Source organism: Hyla sarda, chromosome 3 (genome assembly GCF_029499605.1).
Source record: "Hyla sarda isolate aHylSar1 chromosome 3, aHylSar1.hap1, whole genome shotgun sequence".
NCBI classification, from domain to species: Eukaryota; Metazoa; Chordata; class Amphibia; order Anura; family Hylidae; genus Hyla; species Hyla sarda.
The window spans coordinates 398705381-398726866 of NC_079191.1; the positions used below are offsets into that span (position 1 = coordinate 398705381).

Genomic DNA, 21486 nt, shown 5'->3' on the forward strand with positions numbered 1-21486 from the left:
CTATTCACACGTACAATATTCTGTGCAGATTTGATGCGCAGGATTTCAAGCTGTGTTCAGTCATTCAGTTTACATTGACATCTGCAGCAAAAAAATCCTGCGCATCAAATCTGCACAGAATACTGTACGTGTGAATAGACCCTAAAGGGGTTTTCCTCATCTCAAAGTGATGGGATATAGCAAGGATATGATTGGTAGAAATGTTACCTCTGGGAGGCCAATGCTGCTGTGGTCTTGCACCCCCATCTGGGTATAGAGCCACACCTGGCCCCATTTAGTGTGCATTCACACTACAGCAGCCGGATCCGGCGGGAGAATTTAAAAACCATCCGCTGCCATATCCCTGCTGGACCCGAGTCGCATTTGAATGATCCGGAATGGAGTCAGATAGTTACTCCGGTCGGCTCATTTTTGAACCTAAATCAGTTTTATTGCAGATCACGGTTTTCAGTCTGGCAACAAATCGGATACGGTCCAAAAATGAGCCGACCGGAGTCACTATCGGACTCCATCCGGCTCATTCAGATGAATGAGGGGCAGCACGGGTCCGGCAGGGATATGGCAGAGCCGGCCCACTTTAGGGTGCATTCACACCACGTTTTCGCAAAACAGCCGCCAGATCAATTTAAAGGGGTATTCGAGAATTTTTTTTATTTGACTATGCTACGGGGGCTGTAAAGTTAGTGTAGTTCATAATATAGTGTCTGTACCTGTGTGTGACGGTTTTCTCACAATTCTTCTGTGATTTTCACCCCAATATTTATTTTTACCAGCATACAAAATGACTGTTGTCTCAGATTTTTCCCAGCTTGCAATGCGTCCGAGACCTGACTCACTAGTCAGCTGATGACAGGGAGCCTGTCTGCTTCAATGGGTGGAGGAATCGCTTGGTGGGAGAGAGATCAATCTGCAACTAATGCAACAGCTGTAGGCACCCTGATGGAAAACCACAGGTCTTTTGTTTCAATGGGTGGGGTGGCTGATGTGTGAGAGGGAGGAAAATGGCATTGTGGGATTTGTAGTCAAAAAAACATAAGTCAAACAGGAAATACCAGTTCACAAAAAGCTAGCCACAGTGTTATGGTAATCTCACAACATAGCCATTTAGGCCCAAGACAAGCGCAGATCCTTCCTAAGCATGTCCATTACTGTCTGCCAGGTACGTACTAAAATCACCTTATGGTGGAGAACCCCTTTAAAAACTGTCCTGCAGGGATATGGCAGAGGCCGGTTTTTAAATTAATTCGCTGGATCCGGCCGACATAATGCAAAAACGTGGTGTAAATGCACCCTCACTTGTATCAAATAGACCAAACTCCCAAAACCATCTCCTTCAGGGAATAATAGGTGGCTGCTAGGATCCAAGTAGAGATTAATAGAAGATTTATTTTAAAAAAGTGACACATTTCAAGGCCAATTCAGCCTATTTCTCAGGTACAAATTTTTGCAGAATTTTTCACACATTTTCACAGCATTCTGGCAGTTTTTACAGCGATATACACAACTGTCTTAAATAGCACTCTTTTGGCTGCAATTTTGGAAAGATCACAACTAAAATAAAAAAAACTGAATGTGTGAACACAATCTCAGAAGACGCGTATTATTAAAGGGGTACGTTGAAAAACTTTTTTTTTTTTTTTTTTTTTAAATGAATTGGTGCCAGAAAGTTAAACAGATTTGTAAATTATTTCTATTAAAAAAATCTTTACCCTTCCAGTACTTTTTAGCAGCTGTATGCTACAGAGGAAATTCTTTTCTTTTTGAATTTCTTTTTTGTCTTGTCCACCGTGCTTTCTGCTGACACCTAATGCCCATATCAGGAACTGTCCAGAGCAGGAGAAAATCCCCATTGCAAACCTATGCTGTTCTGGACAGTTCCTGACACGGACAGAGGTGTCAGCAGAGAGAACTGTGGACAAGACAAAAAAGAAATTCAAAAAGAAAAGAATTTCCTCTGTAGCATACAGCTGCTAAAAAGTACTGGAAGGGTAAAGATTTTGTAATAGAAGTAATTTACAAATCTGTTTAACTTTCTGGCACCAGTTCATTTAAAAAAAGAAAGTTTTCCACTGGAGTACCCCTTTAATATATATCCCGATACTAGAGAGACAGCAGCAGTATATAGATAGAGCTGGTAGGGGTGGGGTCTGGGAGCTAGCAGGAGAGATCTGGTAGGGGACAATGTCAGCTGAACTAGGACAGACCACTTCCTCTGACATGTGGGTCAGACAGGTGATCACATGACCTAGTTACAGTAATGAAACGCATGGATGCAGCTGTGCTGGAATAAAACAGATGGTGCCGTAGGACTAGTGATGGTGGGTGTGCATGATATGGGCAAAAAAAAAAAACTGGAGTGCTTCTTTAACTCTTCACCCACATACACAGCCCTATCTGGAACAAATCTAAATGCTGTGTCTTGATAAAAAACATTATGGGTGATACTATGGTAAAAAGAAAAAAGTATTTAGGGATAAAAATGAAAATTGTTACCAAATATAAATATTATATGAGTGAAGTGTTCTTTCACGGCTCCTAAAATTAATGGTGCCTACATTACTTCTAGTCTAATCATTTGCAGCCGAGCAGAACTTTAAAGCTGCATCTGACCTTAAACTAAGTGCACACAATGAGCTCCTCCTTCCTGGCCAATTACCATCAGCTCTAAAATAGTTAAGCAAAAAAAATAAAAAATGATGTTTTTAAAATTGAGCTGAAAAGAAACACGATCATTATAGAAAAGGATAAGAGACAAAATCCAAGTCAAGGGCTCCCTAAAAATAAAAATAGATTCATTCCGACAATTAATGGCCGTAGGGTTTCTAGGTAAAAGCTGCTCGCCCGGCAGACACTACCCAATTATAATGAAACCCTTAAATATCACAGGGCTCAGAAGAGTCCTATAGCGGACAGTCTGGTGGCGTGAAAACAAATGAATGCTGCAGACTGCACTTGTTCAGCACAAATTGCCAGCAGTATGCGCTTTGTTTGAGATCTAAATATTTAATGACTGTGCTGGACGTCTGTACCAGCCCGAGATGTCATGTCGGCTCTCGAGGAGACAATATTTGTTTTCTAATCAGGAAGTAACGCAGGTTAAAGGGGAATTACAGTGAAAAATATTTGTTTTTCAATATGGCTTCAGAAAATTAAACAGATTTGTAAATTACTTCTATTAAAAAAATCTTAATCCTTACAGTACTTATCCGCTGCTGAAATTGAGTTGTTCTTTTCTGTCTGACAACAGTGCCCTCTGCTGACACCTGTCTGTCTGTCTCGAGAAGTGTCCAGAGTACAAGCAAATCCCCATAGCAAACCTCTCCTGCTCTGGACAGTTCCTGAGGTGTCAGCAGAGAGCACTGTGGTCAGACAGAAGAACAACTCAACTTGAGCTGCTGATAAGTACTGGTAGGATTAAGATTTTTTAATAGAAGTAATTTACAAATCTGTTTAAAGGGGTTATCCAGGAAAAAAATTTTTTTTTATATCAACTGGCTCCAGAAAGTTAAACAGATTTGTAAATTACTTCTATTAAAAAAATCTTAATTTCTTTCAGTACTTATGAGCTTCTCAAGTTAAGGTTGTTCTTTTCTGTCTAAATCCTCTCTCGGGAAATGCCCAGTTTAGAAGCAAATCTCCATAGCAAACCTCTTCTAAACAGGGCGGTTCCCGAGACAGGTGTCATCAGAGAGGATTTAGACAGAAAAGAACAACTTTAACTTCAGAAGCTCATAAGTACTGAAAGGATTAAGATTTTTTTAATAGAAGTAATTTACAAATCTGTTTTACTTTCTGGAGCCAGTAGAGATAGATTATATATATATATATATATATATATATATATATATATATATATATATATATATATATATATATATATATATATATAAAGGTTTTTCCTGGAATACCCCTTTAAGTTTTTGGAGCCAGTTGATATGAAAAAAAAAATGTTTTTTTACTGGAATACCCCTTTAAAGACTGGGAAGAAGGAGATGCTACTTTGTATACAAACCGTCTTTAAAGCTTTCATGTACTGGGCGGCTTTCTTTTTGTACTGAAGCATCATTTCGGCTGAGAGGGGATTGGTGAAGCCCGGCCTCCCTTTTGGTCCATAACTTAAGGATGTCATGAAGTAGTCCAGGTTGTTAGAGAAAAAAGTTGTAATCTAAAGAAGAAATAAAGGAAATGTCATTTTGGTCTCGGTGGAGCTGGTATGTGTCGGTATAATTTTCGTTCTGCTAAATGAAACTGCACTCAGTGCTATTCGACAAAGAGGCATACACAGAGGAGCCTATGGGTGACAGATGCCACTAAATACCAATATAAATATAATAATATCCAATATAATATCTGCCAGCTGTATGTCGGAAAATTCCCCCAAAATATACATCCTACTAAAAGAGATGTCAGGCAGCAGCTTACCCCTCCTCTCTCAATAGAGAAGTGTTTGTCAACCAGGATGCCTCCAGCTGTTGCAAAACTACAACTCCCAGCATGCCCGGACAGCCGTTGGCTGTCCGGGCATGCTGGGAGTTGTAGTTTTGCAACAGCTGGAGGCACCTTGGTTGGGAAACACTGTCATAGAGAATACTTGAACGCTTGGCAGTGTTGAACATGCATGTTTCTAGGGAGATCAGAAGGGATACTGTAGCTGTTCTTGACAGTGTATGGCCACCTTAAAGGGGTACTCCCGTGGAAAACTTTTTTTTTTTTTTAAATCAACTGGTGCCAGAAAATTAAACAGATTTGCAAATCACTTCTATTAAAAAAAATCTTAATCCTTCCAGTACTTTTTAGGGGCTGTATACTAAAGAGAAATCCAAAAAAGAAATGCGTTTCCTCTGATGTCATGACCACAGTGCTCTCTGCTGACCTCTGCTGTCCATTTTAGGAACTGTCCAGAGCAGCAGATGTTTGCTATGGGGATTTTCTTCTGCTCTGGACAGTTCCTAAAATGGACAGCAGAGAGCACTGTGGTCATGACATCAGAGGAAATGCATTTCTTTTTTTGGATTTCTCTTTAGTATACAGCCCCTAAAAAGTACTGGAAGGATTAAGATTTTTTTAATAGAAGTGATTTACATATCCGTTTAACTTTCTGGCACCAGTTGATTTAAAAAAAAAAAAAGTTTTCCACGGGAGTACCCCTTTAAGATAGCTGTCAGCTGAATATCCGTTTGGCCTACAGATCAACAGATTCTGTATTGGGGACCTAGCCTAAGGCTAAACTTATATTTGTGTCGGAAATTCTGCTAAATAAACAAGTATGAAAGCATGCTTATCTGTATTTGCGGTGTAACAGAATACAATCTATTGTTCCCCTTTATCAATATGTTCATGCAGTCTAAGGCAAAATCCCTGTAGGTGGCCATACACCTGAAACTCGCCCATACATTTAAAGGGGTACTCCACTGGAAAAAAAAATAACATTTAAATCAACGGTGCAAGAAAGTTAAACAGATTTGTAAATTACTTCTATTCAAAAATCTTAATCCTTCCAGTACTCATCAGCTGCTATATGCTCCACAGGAAGTTCTTTTTGTTTTGAATTTCCCTTCTGTCTGACCACAGCGCTCTCTGCTGACACCTCTGTCCATGTCATGAACTGTCCAGAGAAGGATAAGTCTGCTACGGGGATTAGCTTCTGCTTTGGACAGTTCCTGACATGGACAGAGGTGTCAGCAGAGAGCACTGTGGTCAGACAGAAAAGAAATTCAAAACTTAAAGAACTTCCTCTGTACTATACAGCAGCTGTTAAGTACTGAAAGGATAAAAAAAAAAAAAAAAATTAATAGACGTAGTTTAAAAATCTGTTTAACTTTCTGGCAGCAGTTGATTTAAAATAAATAGTTTTCCACCGGAGTACCCCTTTAACTACTGTATGTGGGCACCCAAAATGCCCATGATATGAGCAGCTTATGTCAACTTCTCTCAAGATGGCTACACACAGAGGTTTTCTTCTGCATGCAATTCCGCCTCATTGAAACATGATCATAAAGTTCAAGGTGACTTTTCACCAATTGAACTTCTATCTCAACATTATAGATCAAAAAAATTTTGATTAAACATTTTATAAAATATGAATGAAATTAAAGCAAAGGTCTGGCATTATTGGGCATTTTGTATTTTCCAAGAGACCAAATCCACAAGTCAGAAGGGTGGAGGGGGGTTTCACATACTTTAGTCCATGTAGCTCTTATTGCCCTTTAAGTATAAATGGGAAAGCACTGACACTTACAGGGTTAAACTTTAAAGGGGTACGCCACTGGAAACCTTTTATTTATTTATTTATTTATTTTTTAAATCAACTGGTGCCAGTAAGTTAAACAGATTTGTAAAATTACTTCTATTAAAAATTCTTAATCCTTTCAGTACTTATTAGCGGCTGTATACTACAGAGGAAATTCTTTTCTTTTGGAATTTCTTTTCTGTCATGACCACAGTGCTCTCTGCTGACACCTCTGACCATTTTAGGAACAGTCCACAGCAGCATAGGTTTGATATGGGGATTTTCTCCTGCTCTGGACAGAGGTGTCAGCAGAGAGCACTGTGGTCGTGACAGAAAAGAAATACCAAAAGAAAATAATTTCCTCTGTAGTATATAGCGGCTAATAAGTACTGGAAGGATTAAGATTTTTTAATAGAAGTAATTTACAAATCTAGAGCAGGTAGAAAGAGTATGAGTCCGGCACTGCTATGCAGGTGAAGGCAGTTTACTGGATAATATCCGCTTTCTCAGGTATAGGTAGAGACTGGACGGTGTGTGCTATGTCGGGGTGCTGGTTAGAGAAGGCACATATCGCTTGACACAATCGGGACAATGTAGAGAAAACCGCACTCACCCGATCAACGTGCACAAATTCTTTATTCCGTTGGACATCAACATAGAACACAGGAGGACTTATGGTCGGCAGGAACGCCAGGGAACAGGAGGTGTTGTTACAGCTGTTTCACGGGCTGTGTTCCCGTGAAACAGCTGTAACAACACCTCCTGTTCCCTGGCGTTCCTGCCGACCATAAGTCCTCCTGTGTTCTATGTTGATGTCCAACGGAATAAAGAATTTGTGCACGTTGATCGGGTGAGTGCGGTTTTCTCTACATTGTCCTAATTTACAAATCTGTTTAACTTTCTGGTATCCGTTGATTTCAAGAAGAAAAAAAAAAGTTTTCCACCGCAGTACCCCTTTAAGAGGGTTTCCATCCAGTGATAAAGTGTAAATAGTCATCATAACGGCAGCAATATCACTACCTTGCTTGTTGCATTGGTTAGAGCAACAAGAGAAGACAAGATGCAATCATTTGTGGTTTTAAGTTTATCGGTGGCTCCTGGCAGCTCCTGCTCGAGTGCAGCTTTACGACTGTAGTGCTTGGAAAGCTCTGAAATGACATAAACAAGTAAAAATAGACATAAACTAGCAAGTCTTCCTGAATAATAAGCCGAGAGTAAAGCACTGCTATGGGAAGTGACAGATATTATTCCGTAAGCATTTATAGATCCTGTATATTACCGCCACAGCCTGTACTTATCTGAGTGTTATACACTGGCACTAAGAGCGAGAGGAAAAGCGCACAGCCATGCCATAGGCTTATGCAATATTCTGCTTTTCCATTTTAAAAACATTTTAACTTTACAAAATGGATGAAATAAAAAAAAAAAAATAAATAAATAAAATAAAGACTTGTAGCTATCTAAGAAACCAGAGAACTCCTGTCGCCTCTCATCTGTCTCCTCCCTACAGGACATCTGTAAACTAATGGTGACAGACCAAGAGAAGGTTTTCTGAATGGCGCCATTCTGCCACACATTGGGTTCGGATTGGAACGATCCAGAATTAACTGAACGCGCTATAAGCTAATACCCATTATTGAAGCTAACTTTTCAATGTGTTGACATTTTTGATGTTTTTATCCCAAAATATAGAAATTTTCACCCTGTCCACAGAGCCTCAAAAGCTGACACTTTCTGTTCTGTTGAGGTCATTTTATGATCACCACAGCCAGATTACAATGGTAGGTGAAACCAGTGTAGATAAGATGGGATCGGGTCATTTATAATAGGTGATGGTCACAGCTCTCCTCCTCCCCCTCCCTGCACAATGAACACTGCACAGATAAGAGATCATGTTTTTTTTTTTATCTTTATCGTTATACTCTTCTATTAACATGCAACAGTTAATGACATAACTGGATGGTGTGTGCATCCTAAAGGGCCTCAAATAGAAATTCTATATGTATGTAAAAATGTACACATGTATTATAGGTATATATGTCCCAGTATAACTTCCTTGGTTGGAGATAAGTCAATAATAGAAATGTTACTTATATATAAAAGTTTTTTTCCTGGAATACCCCTTTAACTCTACTATATTTTTAGTTGACATACATCAACTGGCTCCCGAAAGTTAAACAGATTTGTAAATTACTTCTATTAAAAAACCTTAATCCTTCCAATAATTATCAGCTGCTGAAGTTGAGTCGTTGTTTTCTGTCTGGCAACAGTGCTCTCTGCTGACATCTCTGCTTGTCTCGGGAACTGCACAGAGTAGAAGAGGTTTGCTATGGGGATTTGCTTCTACTCTGGACAGTTCCCGAGACACGTGTCATCAGAGAGAACTTGGACAGAAAAGAACAACTCAACTTCAGCAGCTCATAAGTACTGAAAGGATTAAGATTTTTTAATAGACGTAATTTACAAATCTGTTTAGCTTTCTGGAGCCAGTTGAAAAAAAAAACATGATTAAGGATAGAGATAAAGATAGAGATAAGGATAGAGAATAGAGATTAGAGATAGATATATATATATATATATATATATATATACACACACACACATATACATATATATACACATACATACACACACACGTTTTTTCCTGGATAACCGCTTTAAATCAACGCCAACACCCTTATGCAAGGGTCAGGGTTTTTGTCTGAAGCCCAATGCAAGTCAATGGGACTTTTGGTACATCTTTAGGTCTTCCAGTACATCTCAATATGGAATAGGTCGGCACTCAGTACAGGCTAGGTCAGTTTCCCAAACAGGGTGCCTCCAGCTGTTACAAAACTACAACTCCCAGCTTGCCAGGACAGCCAAAGGCTGTCCGGGCATGCTGGGAGTTGTAGTTGTGCAACAGCTGGAGGCCCCTGGTTGGGAAAAACTGGGTTAGGTACACATGGGGGGGGGGGGGGGGGTGGGGGAGACAAAATCGGTATAGAAGAAACTCTTAGCACACTGTCTTTCAATAAGCTTTATTCAGCTACACTGCTGAATACGTTGCGTGCCACACCGCAGACTTTCTCAAGAGCTGTTGAGAAAGGCTCAGGTGTGAGCTGCAATTTGTCCAGCAGAATAGCTTAATAAAGCTTATTGAAAGTCAGTGTGCTAAGAATTTATTCTATATCGTTCGGGTACATCTGATCTCAGAAATTGCAGAGACCTTTAAACATCCTGGTGCTACAAAATACTACAACATATTTTATAGTGATATAAGAATAGCATTTTAATTCAGCAGCAGTCCTCAATATATTTTATTTTATATTCTTTATTGTATAACTTGCTTATACGTCACCATATAGCTTGAAGTAAGCCACAAGGGCCCTGTGGCTTTTCAGGACAGCTATATATACATATATAACATTGATATTTATTTTTAACAGCTATGCTTATTGTTGTGATTTTTATTTTATTAATACAATTCTTTTAAATACATTTATTTTTCAATTATTGAGACCCAGTATCCATTTAACTTTGGGCACCGTCACTTTATATTTGACTATTTTAGGTGCATAAAATAGGAGACGGGACAAGGAGACGGGACAAGGAGACGGGACAAGGAGACGGGACAAGGAGACGGGACAAGGAGACGGGACAAGGAGACGGGACAAGGAGACGGGACAAGGAGACGGGACAAGGAGACGGGACAAGGAGACGGGACAAGGAGACGGGACAAGGAGACGGGACAAGGAGACGGGACAAGGAGACGGGACATGAGGACAAGATGGCCATTGTTGCTATTCCTGTCCCACAAGGTTTGAAGACTGGGCAACTTCAGGTACTGAGCTAGTGTACACTGAATGTAACAATACATTGGATCTTCTTTGGACTTCAGAACCACTTCATGACACGCTCTGAACTAAACAGCCCATTTTATCTAGTCCTAGAGATGCTCTTAGGTCTGGGGACTGAACACCAAAGAATCAAGGATAACTGGAACCAATCCATGACTATATGACCCTTGTGGCATGGTCCATGGGGATGTCCGACCACTGGGAAAGCCGAACACAGACGAGTGCTGTATCTCCAGCTCTCCCATAGAAAGAGTGTCGGCCACTGCTTCAGGCTGTAGTCAACCGTAATCCGTGCATGGAACAGCTTCATGCATGAGGAGAGCCAGGGTAAAGGGCAGGAGATAGTGGGGGGTCCCAGCAATGGACACTTATTCCCTATCAAGTTACTTTGCATTGCAGTTGAGCAGTGAGGAATTGGGGGACACTCACAGCAGTTTACAGCAGCAGGACCCCCACTTATCACCTACCGTATAGATAGGTGATATATATATATCCATTGCAGGACAAACTCTAAACCAGCCTTTGGCTGTCTGTGAATGCTGTAAGTTTTTGTTTGCAACAGCTGGAGGCACCCTGGTGAGAAATTCTGCTTTAAACTGTCCATCCATGGGAAATCCCATTTCTCTTCTTTCCCGTTTCCATTCTGGCCTATTGACAGATCGCTGCTTGTAAATAAATATAGAGCTCAGCTTCACGCTAGCAAATCTGACTGACTAAAGCCAAAACTGCTGTGTGTAAACTCGGCCTGACCTACTGTACTAAACTGCTCCATTTTATAAAGGTTTAATCCTATTGCATCAACAGTGTGTGTGTGGCCCTGTGTACGAGCTATTACTATAATAAGATCCAGACCATTACAGGTGCAGCCTATATACAACTCGTCTCACTGCAAAATACAATGCACAATAAGAACAAGGATTGGAGCCAAGGGACAGAGATGTATTCTGGGATTACGAGACGATAATTGGCGTCTTAAAAAAAAATAAAAATAGAAAATCTCTCTGGAAACAAAGCCCCAAAGACGATAACTAGAGAGAGAGTGAAGAATTGAAATGTGTCGCGCTTACTATCCATTACCTTTCATAATATCATGAAGTCCACGGAGAGAGTCTGATATCTGTGTCAGGATGGAGCTGTAGTTGGCTTTCAGCAAACCCTCTGGTTTTGTGCCTGGATTAATTAGGAAAAATAGATTATTAAAATGTGAATCAGGACATTAATATTGCAGGGAGGCCCTGGAGAAATCCTAATTCTCAGAGACGGCAGACGCTCTATCTTGCAAATTAAGGACACCGAGCGAACGGCGCTGCCTGCGATGTGAGGCAGACTGAAGCCGCAACGCCACATAAACACTACTAGATCATTTATGACTATGAACAAACAGAATTAATAGCACCCCCCAAGATGTAATTGTTTTTTATAAGCTATAAGGATATTAAACGTGACCGGCGAGCACTAAGGATATACGGTAGTCGTGAGAGTTAAAGGGGGTATTCCAAGTCTGAAGGGAACAGGTCATCATTTTCATGTTGTATAAATCACTGGACATTAGGCCAATCCCCAGCAGCTTCTCTCTGCCCCACCAGCCACTACTTGGGTATAGGAAGAGATCGATCAATCAAGACTGATGGGAGCGGGAAGAAGCCACCAGGACCAACGGGCAGAATAAAAATGATAACAGGTTACATTAAACTGCTGGGATAATTAAAATGGCTGTCCATTGTCCTCCCCTCACTCCCTCCAGTGAGCAAGCAGCAGCACAAATGCTTGGCTTTCACTCCACTCACTTACTATAGGACTGTGCATGTGCACTGCTGATCCATTCACTTAAGGCAGTGTTTCCCAACCAGGGTGCCTCCAGCTGTTGCAAAACTACAACTCCCAGCATGCCCGGACAGCCTTTGGCTGTCCGGGCACGCTGGGAGTTGTAGTTTTGCAACAGCTGGAGGCACCCTGGTTGGGAAACACTGACTCAAGGTAAAAGGGACCCTCGTCCTTGTTACTTGCTGGGGGTCCAAGTGGTCAGACAGCCAGCAGATACTTCTCACCTTTTCTCCGGATAGGTGTTAACAGGGTACTCTGCCCCTAGACAAAGGATAGGGGATAAGATGTCTGATAGCGGGGGTCCCGCCACTGGGGACCCCTGGGATCTGCTTGCTGCACCCAGCGTTTGTTAAGAGCGTCAGGGGCTTGTGACTTCACAGCCACTCCCCCTCAATGCAAGTCTATGGGAGGGGGCGTGACGTAGTTCCTCTAGCAGACGCTCCCTAGGGATGACATACGAAACGGCCGCGCCGAGGCGTCTCCCGCTGTACGTCTGACTCCCTGACCTGCTGTCTTATGTACATAACTGAAGAATAAAGTACCCCACGTTTATGGTGAGTGCCGTCTTGTCTCTCTGTTGGCTCGCATCCCCAATTATATGTGAAGATGTGCGAGCAATAATTTTTTGCTGGGTCGAAACGACCAAATCAGCCAATGAACACACATTTGCTCGTATGTCAGCTGGTTCCTTTCCCTATTACACAGGATGAGGTCTGCCTGTTTGGCCAATAGACACCCTCTGTAATATTGGATAGACACATGCATAGTTGAGTGATCATCTGTCTTTATCTAGTATGTGTTACTTACTAGGTAAGGCAAGGAGGGCAATGTAAGTCTGCAGCTTCTCAAACAGTGCAGTCATCCTCTTCACGTCCCGCTGTAGTTCCATGTTCCGCTCCCGTAAAGCTGCTGTGCAATTGGGAGACTCCGATTCCTCCTTCAAACTTAGGATGTGAACATTAAAAGAGGAGAAAAGAAAAAGCTTCCATTAACATCAGCTTTATTAAAAGGGGTTCTCCAGTGGAAAACAATTTTTTTTTCAAATCAACTGGTGCCAGAAAATGTGAATTACTTCTATATAAAAATCTTAATCCTTCAAGTACTTATCAGCTGCTGTATGCTCAAGAGGAAGTTCTTTTCTTTTTGAATTTCTTTCCAGTCTGACCACAGTGTTCTCTGCTGACACCTCTGTCCAAGTCAGGAACTGTCCAGAGTTTGAGCAAATCCCCATAGCAAACCTCTCCTGCTCTGGACAGTTCCTGAAATGGACAGAGGTGTCAGCAGAGAGCACTGTGGTCAGACAGAAAGGAAATTCTAAAAGGAAAAGAACTTCTTCTGAAACATACAGCAGCTGATAAGTACTGGGAGGATTAAGATTTTTAAATAGAAGTAATTCACAAATCTGTTTAACTTTCTGGCACAAATTGATTTGAAAATATTATATATATATATATATATATATATATATATATATATATATATATTTCCAACAGAGCACCCCTTTAAAGCTTTTGTCATGAATGTTATATCCTTCTGGATATACGGGAAGTACCCCAACCTGTTCCATATATAGCTGAGATATCTCGCTGCTACAGGGAAAGGCACCTGGGTGTCTGCGGCTACTTTAGCTTCACTCCTGAACATCATCATTCCTGACCAATTTTATGCAGAAACAGTTGAAATACCCGGCACAGGAAAAAAAAAAAAAGTAGGAAATATAGCGCAGTACTGTGAATAGGGCCCAAGCTAGTCATAAATCTGCCACATGCTCTATATCCTCTTCTAAATCCCCAGCTATGGTATAGCAGGCCACTACTCTACCTGCACAGTGACCACAGGCTCCATAGATTTTATAGTAAGGAATTCTTAGTTAAATACCTCAAGTTATGTTAAAATGTCTTAAACGGGTGGTACTCTGCTGCTAGACATCTTATCCCTTTCCAAAGGATAGGGGATAAGATGTCTGATCTCAGGGGTCTTGCTGCTTGGGTCCTCCGTGATCTCCCGCAGCACCCAGCATTTTAAACAAATGCTGGGTTCCTGCGGCAGTGGTCGTGAAGTCACAGCCGCGCCCCCTTGTGACATCATGCCACGTCCCCACCATTCATGTCTATGGGAAGGGGCATGTCTGCCGACACGCCCCCTCCCATCTATATGAACGGAGGGGGCGTGGCATGATGTTGCGATGTAGATGTCATGGCCCCCGGCTCAGAGCATTCTGAACAAAATGTTCAGAACGCTGGAGCACCGGAGTACCCCTTTAAATTGAACATTAAACTACATATTGCCGACATAAAATCTGCCACTAGTACATTTCTAAACCTTATATAGCTGGTTCTTTCTGCTCAGTCTGTGTCCGGCCAAACTTGTGCATTGTGAACTCTCCGAATGTGTTACAAATAGCAGAAATCTTCCTGCTATTCTGTCTTTTCTTGTCTCCTAGTGTGGGGCTCTTTTTATCCAACTGTCTTGCAGCAGATCCATTGCTCTGGACTAGTTATCTTGACTGCCAGCCCTTGATTGTTTAGATCACACTTCCTATTGTGCTGTTTGTACCAATAAAATCAGAGGTTCTTAAATGAAAAGGTACAATATGGTGTCAAGCGCACAGTACAGACCAAAAGTTTGGACGCACCTTCTCATTCAGAGTTTTCTTTACTTTCATGACAATGAAAATTGTAGATTCACACTGAAGGCATCAAAACTATGAATTAACACTTGTGGAATTATAGACATAACAAAAAAAGTGTGAAAATATGTCATATTCTAGGTTCTAGCCACCTTTTGCTTTGATTACTGCTTTGCACACTTATTCTCTTGATGAGTTTCAAGAGGTAGTCACCTGAAATGGTCTTCTAACAGTCTTGAAAGAGTTCCCAGAGATGCTTTTAACAACTATTTTAGGGACTAGTCCCTAAGGACTGCCCTAAACTAGAGACAACTTAAATCTAATATATAAAACTTAACTTTTATTTCTACTATAAAAATACTAGTGCTTATTTGGTACCATAGTGAAAGAGTTTTAAAATTTCGGTCATCCACTTAGTGGTCACAGTGTAAACCGCCTATAGCATATATTGTGACCAGTGTCACTATGGTTAGTTAAAGGTGCCCCCAGACAGAGCTGCCACCGCTGACTTGGGAGACCGCCTACTGTATTAGAGCTTTCTTATTCAGCCACTGGGATGCCGTTTTATAAAAACTTTACAGCCTCTCTATCTGACGTTTCGCCAGTGTATCCTGGCTTTTTCAAAGAGGTGAGAACAGGTATACTATGCATCAATCACCCTTTTATATGATCGCTAATTACCTCCACGTGCTCTCTGATGACACGTGTCTCGGGAACCGTCCAGTTTAGAAGAGGTTTGCTATGGGGATTTGCTTCTAAACTGGGCGGTTCCAGAGACATGTGTCATCAGAGAGCACTTAGACAGAAAAGAACAACTCAACTTCAGAAGCTCATAAGTACTGAAAGGATTAAGATGTTTTAATAGAAGTAATTTACATATCTGTTTAACTTTCTGGAGCCAGTTGATATATAAAAAAAAAAGTAATTTTTCCTGGATTACCCCTTTAATTCATGCTGTTATCCTGGTTTAGAAGGACCAAGACGTTTAATAGTTGTACACGTCAACCCTATCTTTTGTAGGTGATATAGTAGCCATAATATAGATAGCTACATGACAAGTAAATTCTACATCCCACTTATTGTGAACTACTGATTGGCTGTCATTAAAGGGGAACTCTGTTACATACTTTCCTATACCCTATCCGCAGGATATAGGATAAGTGTCTGCTTGCGGAGGGTCCCACCACTGGGACCCCACGCGATCACCTGGCCGGCACCCAAGATTTCCACATCCAAGGAGCGTCCTCCACTCCGTGCAGGAATTACTGTCGACCACTGCACATAGAGATACATGGACGAGCGTGCCTGCCACCACTATGGGAAAGCTGGAAGGAAGAAAGGAAGGAGGAGGGAAGGGAGGAAAGGAAGAAAGGAAGGAATGAAAGAAGGCAGTATGAAAAGAAAATAAAGGAAGGGAAAATAAAAAAAGGAAGGACAAAAGGAAGGAAGGAATTGAAAAAGGATGGAAAGAAGGACAAATTAAATGAAGAAAAAGTAGGAAGGAAAGCAGAAGGAAGGAAGAAAAATGGGAAGGAACGAAGAAAGGAAAGCAGGAAGGGAAAAAAAAGGGTATGAAAAAATAGGAAGAAAAAAAAAAAAGCCTAGTTTATTCACAGCTGCAGCAGCATTACAGCATCACTTGGCAGACAGAGGTTGTACAGAGCCGCTGGGAACAAGTTTAATTATTCTCTCCGCTGTGGGCAAAACAGTGAGCAAGACATATTCACAGCTACAATGGCTGCAGAGCAAGCCAAGAGCTGTGCTATAGGGGAGAGGGAACTTCCAAAATTAGCAAGGCAAACGCCAAGGTAATGTTAATGTGTATGTATTACACTGCATACCTCTGTAACTGATATGGAAGGATCTTCTGCAGGTAAGAGACATATGATGTAAAGTGCTCGGAAAAACATTTCAGCTTCACCGCCGTTTCCTGGGGAAGTAATCGCAATCTGACATGTAAATTGGATAGAGATTTATAGGCACTGGAGGGGGACAGGAGGCATATTAATGAAGGTAGATATATTACCAGGACGGTGACTGTGCCTTCCGTGATGCTCTCCTGCAACCAGAGCATTCCCTCCTCCAGGGGACGCACGTACGAGGCGTTTTCATGGAGGTGGTGAGAGAACTGCGGAGAAGAAGAACCAGGTGTTATTGGATCTAATGGAGGCGATGACACCTTGTATCCTGCATGCTGGATACATCACTGTCAATTAATGGTGCTTTTATGTACCGCAGTATGAGGACCAAATTGAAATCACGGATGGTGATAATTCTTCAAAAGAACTACGCTCAAATAAGAAATATAGTTTCATGTGGAAAATGTACAGCCGCATGTAATAATTGCATTGTCTTCTATGGATAATAGGCCCCACAGTATATAAAGGGATTAAAATCTAATGGTCATAGGGACGCAGCAAACTAACAAGGTAAAGAATCAGCCGTGAGCAAACACTGCCATCTACTGGCTACTAAAGCACGGTGCATTTTACAGATACAGAATTTTTTTTTATTCGTTTTAGCTGTAAAAAAAAAAAAAAAAATCCAGTAAAGATAAGAAGCGATAGAGTCGGCCTCTTCTGTCACACTCAGAGATTCAATTCAGACCATTTTTAGCTTCTAGGAAAGTTTTGGTGGGGGTGGGGGACAACCAATATAGCTGCCATTAAGGCTCCCCGAGGTGCAGTCACACAGCTGTCCCAGGCTCTGAAATGGCAAATCTGTCTATTTATGCAGCAACACATTCGCTAACACCATGTTGCTGCATGCCAAGGCCGATCTAAATAAGTAATGTCTGGCATTGATCTTTTTACTATACCGAAGAGGAAAAGCTCCTATTTATAGTGAATTTGTAAAGGGGAAAAAATGGTTTACAAGTAATTTGGGGAATAAATTAAGTGGTTAAAAAATATTGCAAGGAACATGACAGGGTATGTGTATGGTGTCTTGCAGTTGATTAAGGTTTGTTTTACTAAGAGCAATGTTTCTCAACCGGTGTGCCTTCAGTTATTGCAAAACTACAACTCCCAGCATGCCCAGACAGCCAAAGGTAGTTTTGCAACCGCTGGAGGCAAACTGGTTGGGAAACGCTGACTTACAGAATATGTAAGATCATAATAGAATTTATTAAATGTATGTATATAGCGCCAACATATTCTGCAGCGCTGTACAGAGCTAGTCAATAATATTACTGCTCCCTGTCCCCATGCAAACACAGGGAGAACATACAAACTCCTTGCAGATGTTGTCCAGGCAATGATGCTCACCACTGACCCACTTGGCTGCCTTTAAAAGGTGTGACTTCATCGCAGACATCAATAGAATGGTCCTGAGGGCTTATTGGATCACCCCTTTACATGGGCACTATCATTAAATCTCATGTTTGCTTTTGCACTCCTTATGGTAAATAAAAAAATATTTGTAATGTAAATGAAAACTAATTTTATATTTTATGGTAAATAAAAAAATAAAATTTACTTTGTTAAAAAAAAAATTACGTTTTTTATGTTTACAGCTGCCACTAGGTGTCCCCCTACTTGTCCAGAGCCCATTTACCCCGATTTATTGCACAAACTTTGGACTCCTGCTGGCCTGGCAGAAGTCCAAAACCAGGAAATGCAGTCTGGAGTGCTGAGGCAGGGGGGAGGGTGCAGCCTTATCCAATCATAGCTCATCTCAACTGCTCTGGGCTGTGTGTAGCAGAGTGAGGGAGGAAGTTCTCCCCTGTATGGCTTCAGATGATGTCACGCCTGCTGGGGAACGCCCCTTCCCAGTCTGTGAATCTGACTGAGCAGAAAATACAGAACAATATCAAGGTAGAAAACTATGAAATGATAAAAAATTAAGGCAGGGGGTGGTTTATCATGATGGGGGCAGTGAACTGGGAGGATTATAAAATTTAACAAGATCATTAGAGGTACTCTTTAAAGACACCATTGCTTATGTGAAAAAGTCGTCAAATTGCTTTAGGCTGCAAAGATATGTTGTCCTAAATACAATGTGGTTTACAGCAGTGTTTTCTCTAAATGTTGCAAAACTACAACTCCCAGCATGTTCTGAGAGCTACAGGCTGATCTGGAGTTCAGTTCCAATCAAGGCAACATGCTAGGAGTTGCAAGGAATCTAACCAGGATAACATATTGCAGTGTTTCCCAACCAGGGTGCCTTCGGCTGTCCGGGCATGCTGGGAGTTGTAGTTTTGCAACAGCTGGAGGCACACTGGTTGGGAAACACTAGATACACAGTCTAGATACAAGATTCTATATGAAAGTTTAAAATCACATGCCGTATATACTAGAGTATAAGCAGAGTTTTTCAGCACAATTTTTCGTGCTGAAAACACCCCCCTCGACTTATACTCGAGTGAACTCTCCGTCCTCAGTGGTCTTCAACCTGCGGACTTCCAGATGTTTCAAAACTACAACTCCCAGCATGCCCGGACAGCCGTTGGCTGGCCGGGCATGCTGGGAGTTGTAGTTTTGAAACATCTGGAGGTCCGCAGGTTGAAGACCACTGCGGCCTTCATCATCAGGGTGTTAATAACGGGGGTCTGGATGATGACGGGGGTCTGGATGATGACAGGGGGGGATGATGTATTTCCCACCCTAGGCTTATAGTCGAGTCAATAACTTTTCCTGGGTTTTTTGGGGTGAAATTAGTGGCCTTGGCTTATATTCGGGTCGGCTTATACTCGAGCATATACGGAATGTCTGTAAAATGTGATAACATAATCTGTTAGTAAAAATATTTAAATAAAAAAAAAATATATATAGAACTAGACAGATGTCAATCATGTGAATGCAGCCGAACAAAAACATGGACACAAAACCAGATACTGATCAGATCCCTTTTATACTCTGATATGTCACTGTATACCAGATACAAGTGCCGGTCTATCAGTGTTCACGTATAGATAACTGTAAATACTTTCATATCAGGAGTGCCAAACAGCAGGCGTACCTTCTGATTCAGGGGAGAGATGACATCAATGGCTGAGTCTATGGGAAAGATCTGGACTCTCTGTTCTGTATATGTATGAAAGTTCAGGAGGGCAGTGACTAAATCCTGGACAAAGGCCAGAGCCTGGCCGGCTAATTCCCGGGCTTTCATCTAAAAAATACAAAAAAAAAAAATTATAATAAATTACAGAGGATTCATGAATTTATGGTGTTCATCTGCAAAACAAGGACAACATTTTAGATATTAAGGTTATAAACATCTAAAAAAAATACAGACGGACCGTGACCTTGTGAGCAGATATTAAGTACAAAATTTACCATAGATCAAATGAGTTTTTAAGACATGAAGCGCAAATAAATAAATAAATGAATAAATAAATACATACATAAATACATAACTAAAATAAAATAAATATAAAATCCCCAGTAAATCTATGCCGGTGGTAGCTCAGAGCTGCGCTCACATTTCTGCTGGTTGCTATTGGGAACAGTTGTTGACAGACACATCCCTGACAGCTCGGCTGAGCTCCTGCGGTGCAGACAGACAGCTTTCCCTATTACCATGAATGCGAGATGTCAAGACTACACTTCCTAGAATGTAAATTTCTGCAGCGTGTTCAGAGCAGATATTATATCAGCAGGGAATCATGGGAAATCTGGACTTTGAAAGTAGTTATGAATGGAAACTAGTGAAGAAAAAATGTGAATATGGACAAATAGCCATGATTTTAAAAAGGGTACTCCGCCGCTAGACATCTTGTCCCCTATAAAGGATAGTGGATAAGATGTCTGATCGCAGGGGTCCCGTAGCTGGGAACCCCCACAATCTCTCCTGCAGCACCCTGTGTGATCTGCTGCACGGAGCAAACTTCGCTCCGTGTCTGATGATGGGTGATACAGGGGCTGCAATATCGTGACGTCACGCACGTGCGCGCCCCCTCACAGGCCGTGCCGTCACGATACTCCAGCCCCTGTAGCGCCTGTCATCAGGCACGGAGCAAAGTTTACTCAGGGGCTGCAGGAGAGATTGCGGGGGTTCCCACCGGTGGGACCCCCGCTCATCAGACATCTTATCCCCTATCCTTTAGATAGGGGATAAGATGTCTAGCGGCGGAGTACCTCTTTAGAAATCCCTTTTAATATTATGGCTATTTGTCCATATTCACATTTTTGTTCACTAGTTTCCATTCCACTAGTGTCTAGGGGCAGAGTACCTCTTTAAGCTTATATGATTCATGGCCAATCCTCAGGATGATATTAGCCTGGTAATACATTTTAAAACACCTGCATTATATGATTTAGGTCTACCTTGTGCTGCCAAAAGCTCTTATCCATCGAGGCGTGGACTCTACAAGACCTCTGAAGGGATCATGTGGTATCTGGCACAAAGACATTAGTTACCAGCAGATCCTTTAAAAGGAGGTCTGCAGCTATAGAACACTTATCTCCTATGTGCTGGATAGGGCATGAGTATCTGATCGCGGGGGGTCCTAACGCTGGGAACTCCTGCGATCTCCTGTACGGGGGCCCTGGCTCTACCGTGGCTCTCCCTGTGCAGGAGGCATGTCGGCGGCAGTATGACGCCATGGCCAACACGCCCCCCCCCCATGTATCTATATGGGAGGGGCGGAGATGCAGCGTTCATGTATCCCTGCCTGTCCCATAGAGCTGTATGGAAGGGGAGTATGTCAACCTCTTAGCAAGGTCGACGACACGAGCATTAGCCACGCAGAACCACTGCAATGCCGGGTCCCCGTACGGGAGATTGCAGGGGGTCCCATCGGTCGGCCCCCCATTATCAGACCCTTATCCCCTATCCTGCAGATAAGTGTTCTATGGCTGCAGTACTCCTTTAAGTCCTGTAAATTGTGAGGTGCCTCCTCTATGGATCGGACTTGTTTTTCCTGAACATCTTACAGATGATCAATCAGATTTAGATCACCACCTTGAGCTCTTTGTCATAATTCCCAAACAATTTTGGCTGGGGCATTATCCTGCTGATAAAGG

At 41.8% G+C, this 21486-nt stretch overlaps 1 protein-coding gene across 2 annotated transcripts in view; it reads right to left on the reverse strand.

The window, feature by feature from the left end:
• Window positions 1-21486, reverse strand: part of PPP1R21 (protein phosphatase 1 regulatory subunit 21) — a 99376-nt gene that overhangs the window by 34049 nt on the left and 43841 nt on the right. For both annotated transcript variants that reach the window (XM_056568066.1, XM_056568067.1), the window contains exons 9-15: window positions 19481-19630; window positions 16548-16649; window positions 16363-16451; window positions 12700-12836; window positions 11146-11238; window positions 7250-7377; window positions 4013-4165 (exon numbers count right to left, since the gene is read on the reverse strand). In XM_056568066.1, coding sequence (XP_056424041.1) covers window positions 4013-4165; window positions 7250-7377; window positions 11146-11238; window positions 12700-12836; window positions 16363-16451; window positions 16548-16649; window positions 19481-19630 — 852 coding nt within the window. The remainder of the gene's footprint in view (window positions 1-4012; window positions 4166-7249; window positions 7378-11145; window positions 11239-12699; window positions 12837-16362; window positions 16452-16547; window positions 16650-19480; window positions 19631-21486) is intronic.